The 12,157-nt window shown below is 51.3% G+C and overlaps 1 protein-coding gene across 1 annotated transcript; it reads left to right on the top strand.

Annotated features, from left to right (window-relative positions):
- Positions 1 to 5,878: 5,878 nt before the first annotated feature.
- DUSP1 (dual specificity phosphatase 1) lies at positions 5,879 to 8,541 on the top strand. Its single transcript, XM_056350291.1, has 4 exons — positions 5,879 to 6,380; positions 6,519 to 6,667; positions 6,781 to 7,000; positions 7,492 to 8,541. Exons 1-4 carry the CDS (start codon positions 6,011 to 6,013, stop codon positions 7,860 to 7,862), a joined length of 1,110 nt encoding a protein of 369 aa, XP_056206266.1. The 5' UTR covers positions 5,879 to 6,010; the 3' UTR covers positions 7,863 to 8,541.
- Positions 8,542 to 12,157: the final 3,616 nt, after the last annotated feature.

Genomic DNA, 12,157 nt, shown 5'->3' with positions numbered 1-12,157 from the left:
CATGCACATTCATGAAGCCTTCGTCTCTCTGTAAACATTAAGAAGAACAAAAGAACAGCCTGCAAATGGTAGTGGCTCAGCATCTCTTATCTCAACCTTTATGAGAGCGGATAGTTCTGGGAATCTGAAGCTCATACGTAGCCACAAAACACCAGCATCACATGACTAGCAATAAACCCGGCTCTCATGTTTCTGGGTAGGAGAGCATGCCTCTCCCTGCTCCGCGGTGTGAGGTACGTCATTTGTTTTCTATCCAAATTTACCCTCCTCCCACGGAAGCCTTGCCTTACTATACTAGCCATTAGAGGATGTTATTGAGAAAATACGCGTTCAAGCAGTAGGAAGAATAATTTCCCATAAGTATATTTTATTATATATCTAATACCTTTCATCTTGAAATATGAGAACTTTACAAATACAGTGATTTTATTGAATAAATACCCTTATGCCTAGTGCATGGCATGATTCATAACAGATTAATAGAGGCAATTAAATGTAAGATTAAATTGCCTAAACCATTTGCCCTACTAAGCTGATCCCAGTGCTGTGAACTGTATCAGTGCCACTAATTCCCAGAGATTTTCCTTTGGAGGCAGGTATTTAATGATTTTGAATATCAAATCCATGGTATCCCAGACTGGCTGTCTAATGCCTGTAATCATGTTAAAACGAAGCACTAAGCAACTCGCCTGAGGCAACTCGGTGAGTCACTGGAAGAGAAAGCAGAACTCCTGACTTGCATTAGCTGCTCAAGCAGACACAGAGCCACTTGCAAAATTATGACCGGGGACCGTCCATGCTGCAGAATTCTCTAGCGCCTTGGGTTTCAGGCTGTGAGATGCCATATGTTGGGCCCTGTGACAGGCACACACACATGTACAGGGTCATATGGTGCCAGGTGCGCTGTCTGGGTGCCTCGGGTCGTGTAACGGAGCAGCAGATGCAGAGCTGATGGCAAGCCCCCCGTTGCAGCGTGGGGCTGGCTCCGGGGGCTGTCACATTTTGTAGCTGGCAATGTGTGGTGTGCTGCCTGCAGCATCGTGAAGCGATGGGGAGCTCATGGCTCTGCATTAAAAAATGCGGCAGAGAAAGGCTCATGGTGAGGAGCCTGGAGTCCAGGGAGTGACCACTGTGGTCCATGTGGGTGCAGGAAAGGTACCCACTGCTGCCAGCACCTGCTGTCCCCCCACCACTGCCCAGAGCCCTGGGGCAGGAGGTAGCGAGAGGTCTGGGCTGGGCAGGGCAGGAAAGAGCTGAGATTTTCTTAGGCAGGGCTGGGAGAAAGGGGCTCTCCTTATTCCTCAGTGTACGTCTGTATCCAGGATGTGTCCTCAGCTGAAACACCCGAGCTGCTTCACCAACTATTTTCCACTCAGCAAGAAATTGTTATGCACTGGACGTGGCACACAGAAACAAGGCTGTACCAGGTTTTCCAGCCTGTCTTTCCAGGAGTGAGACCCTGGCCCAGAGCTGCTTTTCATGCTGTCGGGACTGACCCTTCTGACTCCCTATTCCCCCATCTCATCAACTGCAACATGAAGAATCTGAGGCAGTCTGAGCTCAGCCAAAGCCTGGTGAAAGGGTTAAGTATCAGGATTCAAATGCATTAAAAAGAATGTTTTCATTGTAGTATGAATCATCAGTAATTCTATATTGTTTGTATTCTATTGTATTCATCGCTGAATCCTTTTCTTTGTCTCCTTCCACTCTTTTTTCTCTTTCTTTTTCTTCCTTTCCTTCCTTCCTTCCTTCTTTCCTTCTTCCTTCTTTCCTTTTTCTTTCTCCCCTCCCATCTTTCCTTTCTTTTTCTTTCTGTTTCTTATGAATCTGTGTCTCTGTAAAATCTGCCCAAATATTTACAAAAGGAAATGCTGGGTTGTGAAACTGAATTCTGAGAAAATGTTACACATGCTGAAGAAATGCATCCAGCATGGTTTCCAGATGTTTCCCACATGCATTTTTGTTCTGTGTCTCAAGTGCTGAGGCTTGATCCTTGATATCTTTATTCAGGCAAAACTTGCACCGAGGGCAGCAAGACAGGCTCAGGTCAGGTCCGGGGGTGCTGTAATTCTGGCTTTGTTGGAACAGTTCAGGACTGATTTTGGCTATGAGTGACTAGTTAAAAAGCCTGAATAACCAGTATTACTGGGTAACCAGTTTGTGCAATGGGCCAGTTCCAGGACAGGGGTTATCTATACTTGTCACCAAGTGGCTAACAAATTGGCATCAGTGTCAGTCAATGCCGAAGCTGTCTGCACCCCTCGGTTACCTTCCGAATAAACATCAGCCATGTTGCGGTGGGAGACCTCTGGAGAAAGCCAGCCAGGTCTCCGGTCCTGCTGAGACAAAGCCAACACACTCGGCTGTGATGTGATGAAATTGCCATGAAGTCATTTTCCCAAGAAGTCCTTAACGCCATGAGCAAGGGCTCACACTGATGGCGCTCTCATGTTGTTATGGACTTGTACATGTTTTGGCAGAGCAACATGGGAACCGTGAAAGCTCAAGTGATAAAGGGGGCTGAATGCCAGCAGTGGGTCCCATGTGCTCAAATCAAAGCACCTCCACACTCCATGCTCTTGTTTCTATTATTACCCTTACAAAGACATTGTGGCCGGAGTGCAAATAGGGATTGTTTTGGAGGAAGGGGTTAATTTTGTATTTCCTGGCTTTTGTTAAGCAGGAAATCTAACCCTTAAAAAAGTCATTCAGGTCAGAGTGAGCTCCTAAAAGCACTTCAGCCCTGTTTTGTATTTTCTTTTCTTTCATTCTTGTGGCAGGTTTATTTAAGAAAAGAAAACAAAAATAAAGCAAGGAAACAGCTAGTCCAGGATTACAAGTGATTAAGTACACACTGCCACATGTGATGAATTTTTTTCTTCCTGATTCAAACTGGGTGTAAACAAGACCAGATTCAAAAGTCTAACAATTACATAAGTCCATCGCAGAGCAATTATCCTTGCTGTGGAGGTAAATTCCCTTTGCGCAAAGGCCTCAACTGGATGCCATCCCTGCACTGCCCCAGAGCAGCCGAGGTATGTGACCCACAGTGTCCGGCCCTCATTTAATATCTGCGTGATGCTGGTTATCACCATGACTGGGAAGGTGATTGCCATTGAGATCAGATTCTCGCTTAGTTGTGCAGGTGTCAGACACGCTGATTTCTTTAAATTTGGGAAAAACCGAAGTTGCCAAATTGGGGTGTGTGGATGTGTGTCATCTCAGTCTTCAGCTTTGTTTTCTGTATGGGACATTGAGAAGAGTTTAGGACAAGAGTTTAGGACAGGAGAAAAGACTGTCAGTGCCATATGGGTACCTGTCTGTGAGCCAGGGCTGGCTGTTCCCACCAACGGGACACTAGTGGCACAGCACCATTAAAAATACTGCTTCCCATTAAAGCATTGCGGTGAAGTCTCCCAACCCGTGCTGCTGCTCCTGGAATGCACAAGGCTTTGGGTTGGTTGGAGGAGTGCAACATCCCAACCAAATTCCCTGGGAGAAGGACATTCCCAGCTCCCAGCCCCACAGAGGGCTTCTCTGCTGCACCCCGGAGGAGTCTTTGTCTCCTATGTGCTCCTGCTGGGTGATGCCTTGGAGTGATTCCTGGGTGTAGACCTACAGAAAGGTCAACACCTGAGCTCCATATCAAAAGGAGGACATTTTCTCTCGGAAAAGGTGACGACTAAAGTCCTGTCTTATGGCCATCTGCTATACTGGTTTCTGCTGCAAAAAGCTGGCAAGGAACGAATCATTAATACTTCCCGCTGTTCAGCTCCTTAGAAAAAACTGGGTAGGGTGGTGTTTGACAGATGATGTGCAAGGTCACCACAGCTTGTCCATGGCACGATGTCACAGCAATGCCACGTCCCAGGAGGAGCTGGTTCAGAGTGCATGAGAGGAGGACCGGTGGGTCCACGGTCCCTGCCCACCTCCCACGCGCTCATGGTGCGGAGGGGCACGTGTCACCCACACGGCTGGTGGGTACCGTCATTCACACCCAGTGATGCGCTGTGGACAGCTGTGGGGTCCCAGGAACAGGGTGGGTGATGGTGTGGTAGAGCAGAGCAATTTCCCAGCACTGAAGCATATGAGTGTTTCCCTCACAATCTGTTTCCAACCTGCTGTTAAAAGAACAACAATAAACAAATGGAATGAAAAGTGCAATCCTGTGTTTATTTTTAAGGAAAGTGTTGAAAAAACAGATTCACTTTGAGGCTGCCGTTCTGGCAAGAGCCCCACTGCTCAGCAGAGCAGGGACAACCCTGCCACGAGTGGGTGAGCTGGAGCTGGCACTTGCCTGTCCCTGCTCATCCCTCTGCCCCCTCCTCACAGCCCCCTGAGGAGCCAGGAGATCCTGGGACACCTCGGCCAGGTGAGGAGCCCCGCTGGCCTGAGAAGGCCTGAGGTGGTTAAAGGCTGGGGGACGTTGGTGGGGGAGAAGATGGAACATTTGAGGAGTGACAGTTCTTGGCAGCCCGCGAGGGAGAGGAGCTCTGGTGTGGGGGGTGGGTGGAGAGGTCTCCTCTGAAAGGAACAGCTGAAGAAGGGATGTGAGAACAGAAAACTGCTGGAAGGGGTGAGGAAGGAGCAGCACAGCTGGGGCTGGCAGCACTGGGGGGGCAGAGGAGCTGCTGGCCAAGGGCTGGGGTCAGAGGGCCAAGGCGGGAGGTGGCCCTGGGGGGGCAGCAGTGGCCGGGGCCAGTGAGGGGCCATGAGCTGGCGGCCGGGGAGGCATCACAGGGAGGCAGGGGAAGTGGAAGCAGCACTGACTGGAAGCCCTGAGTAAGAAACACCCAAGTGTCTCGGTGGCACGAGGCAGTCGCCCACAGTAAAAAGGAAACTTTTGGGAAGCGCTGATGCACTGCCAAGGGGGGGAAAAAGGGATCCCACTGCTCCACTGCCGGTTACTGGGCACCCCCAACTCCTGGGGGTGTTCTCCGAGAGGAAAATGAACTTTACATGGGCCACAGATCTACCACATTTTTTCCCTTACACATAAAACATGATGGGAAAAGCTCTCAAATATGTGTTTACATTATAAATATATACACAAATATATGTATACACATATGTATTTATGTGTAGATATGTCTGTACACGTATTTATGTCTATGCATGAATACAAATATACGTATGCATATGCTCATCTCTTTATATATATATTTTAGAAGAATAAGCACGCCCACACCCAGGCTCTGCATGCCGCTGCACTGCTGCCCCACCACCCTCCATCCCCCCAGCGATGCTCTGGTTTCTGTGGGAAAGGGGGGGCACGGCCAGTGCTGTGGAGGGGGTGGACAAAGGATGCCCCAGCCCCAACCAGGCCCTGGAGCCATGGGGTAGGGGACAGGGGACAGCTGGCAGCAAGGTGGCCCAGCCCCATGGCCCCTGTGCTCGAAGTGGTGGGCACAGTGTGAGTGTGTGCGTGCGCCTGAGGGGGTGTGTGCATGTGTGTCTGCAGGTGCGTGTGTGTCTATGTCTGTGTTTGTATGTGCGCATACATGTTTGTAGATTAACTGTGTGTGGATGTGCATGTATGCACACATATCACCATGTTTATGGGTATTTGTATGTGTATGTATGTGTGTATGTCAGCACCTGCTTACCTGTCTGTACGCACACACGTGTGTAAGTGCACATCTGGACGTCTGTTTACATACGTGCACGCATGTTCACATCTATGTGGCTGCGCGTGCAGAGCCAGTGTCCGCCCCGGTGTGTGCGGGCCTCTGCCGGCGGGGGCGCGCTCTCCGCCGGCCGCGCGGCCCATGACGTCATGCCGGCCGGGCTGGGCGCGCCCGCGCTGGCGCGCCGCCAGGTGACGTCTTCGCTGGCGCCCACGTGACGCGGCCCCATTGAGAAAACGCCGGCCCGGCGGCGCGGCCCTATATAAGGCGGGCGCGGGCGTGCGGGGCCGGACTGGGTTGTGCGGTGCTGCGGGACACGGGCACCTGTGGCACTGGCCGCGCCTTCCTCATCGTCCTCCCTCCTTCCCCGGCCCCGAGCCGCCATGGTGAACCTGCGGGTGTGCGCGCTGGAGTGCGAGGCGCTGCGGGGGCTGCTGACGGAGCGCGCCGCGCAGTGCCTCGTCCTCGACTGCCGCTCCTTCTTCTCCTTCAACGCCGCGCACATCCGCGGCTCCTGCAACGTCCGCCTCAGCACCATCGTCCGCCGCCGCGCCAAGGGCGCCCTGGCCCTGGAGCACGTCGTCCCCAACGAGGAGCTGCGCGCCCGCCTGCGCCAGGGGCTGGTCCACACCGTGGTGCTGCTGGACGAGCGCAGCGCCGACCTGGAGCTGCCCAAGCGCGACAGCACGCTGCTGCTGGCCCTCGGCACCCTCTGCAGGGAGGCCCGCGGCGCTCGCATCTGCTTCCTCAAGGGTGAGTGGCCCCGGCCGCCGCCGCCGGGGGAGCGGGGGGCGCCGCCGGCTCGGCCGTGCCGCCCCCGGGGGCTGCGCTCGCCCCCCGCCCGCCGCGCAGCGCTCACCCGGCGCCTCTCTCCCCCCTCTGCCCCCGCAGGAGGTTACGAAGCCTTCTCGTCCGCCTGCTCCGAGCTCTGCACCAAGCCGGCCGCCCCCACCGGCCTCAGCCTGCCCCTCAGCGCCAGCAGCGCGCCCGGCAGCGCCGACTCGGGGTGCAGCTCCTGCGGGACCCCCCTCTACGACCAGGTGAGCGGGGGTGAGGGAGTGATGGGGACCCGGCGGGGCGGGTGCCGGGAGGAGGGGAGGCTGCTCGGAAGCTACCGACTGAAGTTAACCCGTATCTGTCCTTTCTGCTTCAGGGTGGGCCGGTGGAAATCCTGCCCTTCCTCTACCTGGGCAGCGCCTACCACGCCTCCCGAAAGGACATGCTGGATGCTCTGGGGATCACAGCGCTCATCAACGTCTCGGCCAACTGCCCCAACCACTTCGAAGGGCACTACCAGTATAAAAGCATCCCCGTGGAGGACAACCACAAGGCAGATATCAGCTCCTGGTTTAACGAGGCGATTGATTTCATAGGTAAGCGAGCTCTCTTTACAGTCTGTGCTTTTCCTGGGGTAATGCACACTTCTTTTCCCCTGGTAAAACCTACATTTGAGGCTGGGGAATTTCATTCCCTTGGGGAGTCATACTTGGGGAACACCTCCATGAATTTCATTCTGCTTGGAGGAATAAGCTTAGCTTTACAAAGCTGTTCAAAATCTTAAATCGAGAGACATCGGTCTTGCAGGCAAGGGCTAGTGAATTGAAGCAGATAAGTATTAAAGCAATCTTGCAAGACTGCTAAAGTGACCTGGAGGAGCTATTAGTATAATTGGAATTGGAGCCCAGAATGAAAATAGCTAGACTGCTGTTCCCTCAGGACAAAGGCTCCCTTTGTCTCAGGAGCACTGGGTGTACCGATTAGGCTAAGGAAGAGATGAATTAAAGAAATGTAAAACAGCAGCCTGTGCTTTCCCACCTCTGGAAGCAGTGGGACTTGTTTGCTAACTGCATTTTAATTCTTTCAGACTCTGTTAAAAATGATGGAGGAAGGGTATTTGTGCACTGCCAGGCTGGCATTTCCCGGTCAGCAACCATCTGCCTCGCTTATCTCATGAGGACCAATAGAGTCAAACTGGATGAAGCCTTTGAGTTTGTGAAGCAGAGAAGAAGCATCATCTCTCCAAACTTCAGCTTCATGGGGCAGTTGCTTCAGTTTGAGTCACAGGTCCTTGCCCCCAACTGCTCAGCAGAAGCTGGTAGCCCTGCTATGTCAGTATTGGACAGAGGAGCATCGACCACCACGGTCTTCAATTTTCCAGTCTCCATCCCTGTTCACACCTCATCCAGTGCTTTAAGCTATCTTCAGAGCCCCATCACCACTTCCCCAAGCTGCTGAAAAGCGGGTGAAAATACGTTCAGAACTCAGACTTACTGTCTCAGAAGTGCAATAACAACAGGGACAGTGTCATCAGTCACTCGTGTTTTGTGGGGAACCATCCATGCATCCCAAACAGTCTCGTAAATGGAGAGGAGCTCACCCAAAGCCAGAGAACTAGGTGTTACTGACTTTTCTGCTGACTTTTAAAGCCGGTATTGGGATGTCTACACAGAGATAAAAGGACGTTGTCTCTTCCTGGGCTGTTCCTCCTTGTCTTGTCTGTCCTAAGCCTGCTCCGTGTTTAGTAGCATGCTCACCAGTATTCCCATTCCTGGACACCTTGAGCAACACTGATGCTATCCCCTTTTATATGACAGTCCTATTTATTTATTTTTATGTTAGTGCATTGTTGGGGTTTTTGCCTTCACAAACCTAAAGTTTCATTTCTAGAGAAACAAAATACCTCAGTATTTTTTGGTACTATAATCCTGTGTGTATGTATATCTGTCAGCTCTTCTTGTTTCCCAAGCACTGACGTGAAAGCACCAGGCGAGTGCTTTTTTGAGTTGCCAAGGGTTGTATGTTTGCTGATTTATTTATGATGTGAAATAATATATTTCTTCTTATGAAGACATAGTTTTGTTACATGATTATAACTTTTTTATACGAACAGAATAAATTATGATATTTCTATTGAGCTGGATGATACATTCTTTGAAGTCTTGTGTTTTACAGCCCCCCAAAATCACATGGAAGCTCCCAGGTGAAGAGCTGTCAGAGAAATCTGATCTTTCAGCTCTACTGACCTCAGGTCTTGATGGAACTAGATAGAAAAATGGGTTTAAACAATGTAATTGAATAGAAATAGCTGCTGCTTCTTAACCTGAACTTTTCTTTGCCCCTGTGCAATTATATGCAGTGGCAGAGAGCCAAGGCTGGTTTCTCAGCTCTAAGGTGGGTTTTGGCTGTGGTGGTGGCCACAGAGCTGTAACAGTTTGAGCCAGCTGAGACTTGAGCACAGGCCTACAGTGAATTTAAAACAGTTCTCCTCCTAGGAAGGAGGAAGAAGCTTCCTTGTTGCTTGTTTACTTTTAATGCTTCAAAGGTTAAGTCTAAAAATTAACCTGTTGGTAACAGATCTCTAATCCTTGTGAGTTTGTGCCAAGGTATTTTCTTTTTCTGATCTACCTCTCTGATGCCTTCTTGTAACTCTCGCTGTCTCTGATACCAGCCTGGAGTATTTGGCTTGCTGGGCTGTCTCTGTAAAATTGTGGCATAGCAAGAGATCAGGTAACCAACAAGTCACTTTTCTTAACCAGACCAAAATAAATCATTTTGTGCTGCAGATTCTCACTAGAGTGATTTCTATCTGGCATTTCAGTTTAGGCAATGAAAAAAAGTTTTTACATAGCACATGGAAAGCCAGGCAGGGGAGCTTTAACAGATCAGTGCTCCTGGCAGCTCATGGGCAGGAGCAGCAGGGCGAGGGTGCTGGGCAGCAAGCGGTGCAGGGTCAGTGCTGCGTGGTGTGATGGAACTGCACCTCTCTATGGGTTGCATGGGGCAGGATGTGTATGCTGGGAGCAGTATTGCTGTGACATACCCTTACCAGGGGAAGCTGGTGTGGAAGAAGAGATGCAGCTGGAAGCTTGCTTTCCTAGGCAGGGTAGTAGTACTGGTAACAGGGAGATGGATTCTGGGGGAGGACTAGGACATTAGGTGTCCTACATCTTCTCCGGAAGGGAGCCACCAGTCCTTGCATCTCTGATGTTCAAGGATTCAGGTCCTACTTTTTTGCCTGGTCAAAAATGGGTTTGCTTGGGCAGATGTAGCAGGTTATGTCTCTGTAAAATCAAGGCGTTTCACGATCCTAAGCTCGTGGATGAGGGGTTTTCTAAGCATAAAGCAGTTGTGCTCTTGTCACCTAACTGGAGGCAAGCAAAGCACCACAAATTCCTGCTGAAATCCTGCAAGTTACCTGGAGTATTTCCGGTGCTAAAATCCAGGACTCTTCTCCTGGGAGAAGGTGCCCTTGAAGGATGGGATGATGCACTGCTGCGTCTGAAATTCTTCCACGTGAGCTACCCCTTGGATGCAGCTCTGTCGTCAGCACTACGCATCAGCCATTGCCAAGCTCCAACCTGACACCGAGGGATAAGAAAAAATGGAGCAGCTGAAAGGAGGAGAGATCCCTGGGCACTAGGAAACAAAGTCAGAAACCCTTATTTTCCTAAAGCATGCATGAACCTCAAAGTGAATATCCTCCCCAAAGTCTCTCCCATGCTGTAAATCCTGCAAAACCCCTTTGTCCATGAAAAGTCCCTTGGCAGGTTGTGCTGCTCCATGGGATCGCACCTACCACTGCTCTCCCTGTAAAGCCTGCAAGGCTGTTTCTGAATGTGTGAGCCTTTTTACACCTGCAGTAAACAGTGGAACAAACTTTCACCTTCAGAGCAAAGCAGGGCTTGTTCAGTGGAAAAATACAACCTTGGCAGCCCTGGCCATGCAACTGATAAAAAAAAAAAAAATCCTGACTGTTAATCGCAATTCAAACAGAAATCCGCTCCCCGTCAGCTGGGGGAGCTTGTTTATGTGTTTCTTGGAACAATAAAACTCATTACCTGGCAGCCGATCAGCTTTTATAACCTAAGCAGGCACCTGACAGAGGGGTGCAAAAGAGAGCTGCTTCAGCACAAAGCCCGTGGCGGACAAGCCAGGCAGTGACAGCAGGGCTGCAGCGCCAGCGAGGCACTGGCACACACTTCCAGCTCTGTGGGCACGTGGCGTCCTTTTCCAAGTCTTTATCGTGATTCTTCTGCTCTTAATCAGAGCCTCGCGGTGCCCAGAGCCCACAGGCTCCTGCAGACTCTCTGTGGGCAGGATCACGCCCAGATCCCGAACTGCTCCCGGTCCAAACAAAGGGAGGATAAGGGGGCAAGAACAATAGGGGAAAATAACAGAGATCAGCGAGACCTGAAAATGTCATCTCAGCGCCACAGATTTGGGGAGACAGATGGGCTCAGCTGGGGTTTTGCTGGGAGCAGCGGGGGAAGGAGCGGGATGGCCAGCAAGGTGGTGGCCAGAGGAGGAGGTGTGGGCTGGGCAGCGATGCACGAGGGGCGCACAACTCGTGTGGCGGAGCCAGAGGATGCTTTGCTGACCCAGCCGAGCTGAACTTTGCCTGCTGTGGATGTGTTAGGGAGGCATTTTCTCTTCTCACCCCCCATTTATTCTCCCTGCTTTGCTGTTTTGTTTGGGATATCAAGGCACATGGCTCACCCTGGGTTACAGCTTTGAACTCCCATTTCCCCCAGGTCCACCATGAGCCATCTGTCCCGCCACGCTAGCAGGGCTCAGCTGAGACTTTGCCCCCCACATCCAGTCTAAGACCCCTGGAAACCAGGCACACAGCAGGCATGGGGAGGCCTTTCAGCTTATATAAATCTGTAATACATCCCCATGGAAACCACAAGGAGTTTCCCCTTGCTGAGGACGGCACTATCGTCACTTCCTGCTGCTGACAAACCAATTTGTCATGAAGTGATAAAAAGGCATGTTTTGTTTGCAGGAGCTGGCTCCAGGCTTTGTTCCTCCCAAGCCAGAGGCTGCTCACCCTCCCTGAAGGCAAACAACGGCCATCGTGCGCTGCACAGGGCAGGGATGGGGAGACGTGGACAAGCCCTTTGGCCCCCCAAAATGCCAGAGCACAAACCACCGACACCCCAAATGTGACAAAGCCTGTAGAGAAAATGCAAGTCATGGCAGTGAGTAACCCAACGCAGCCTGTGGGGCTCCAAACGGCACCGACGGATGGGTCCCCACAGTCAGCCCGTGTGGGGACACAGCACATGAGCTGCGCGTAATATCCCCGGCAAGATGTAATACCCAGGGGATACGGTATACCCAGTTATCACATGACAGACAGACAGAGAGCTCCAGATTAGATGCATTTTGGGTAATCCCCTTGTCTCAACGCTTTTGCCTTTCTTTTGTAATCAGTGCTTGGAAAGGTGCTGGGTGTACTCAAGCTTAGGGACTATCCTGCATTAGTCACACCACCACCCCCACCCCCACCCCCCGCCGTGTCAGACTAGCAGGGCCATAAGGATATGTTGTGCCATGATGTTGAAAAAAGAACATTAAATCCAGATCACACACAAGCAAATCTAGTTTGCCTGGTTACCACCTGGGTTTTTTCCTCTGTCTGGCTCCAGGGCAGCAGAGAGGGCACTGAGTGTCATTTGGAAATGGTGTTTAAGTGTGGCCCCGAAGAGCCCACTCCCCAGCTCTGCAGATGAGTGGCAGTGTGATGG

This window comes from Falco biarmicus, chromosome 8 (assembly GCF_023638135.1).
Source record: "Falco biarmicus isolate bFalBia1 chromosome 8, bFalBia1.pri, whole genome shotgun sequence".
In the NCBI taxonomy this organism is placed as follows: domain Eukaryota; kingdom Metazoa; phylum Chordata; class Aves; order Falconiformes; family Falconidae; genus Falco; species Falco biarmicus.
The sequence above is the reverse complement of the archived record's forward strand: the minus strand, read 5'-3'. Positions and strand labels throughout refer to the sequence as shown.

What these genes read in the sequence shown, in the direction of transcription:
- DUSP1 (XM_056350291.1), top strand. Translation starts at nt 6,011, where the DNA reads ATGGTGAACCTGCGGGTGTGCGCGCTGGAGTGCGAGGCGCTGCGGGGG. An exon ending in TCGCATCTGCTTCCTCAAGG is followed by an intron (nt 6,381 to 6,518) that starts GTGAGTGGCCCC and finishes CTGCCCCCGCAG; the next exon opens with GAGGTTACGAAGCCTTCTCG. An exon ending in GGACCCCCCTCTACGACCAG is followed by an intron (nt 6,668 to 6,780) that starts GTGAGCGGGGGT and finishes TTTCTGCTTCAG; the next exon opens with GGTGGGCCGGTGGAAATCCT.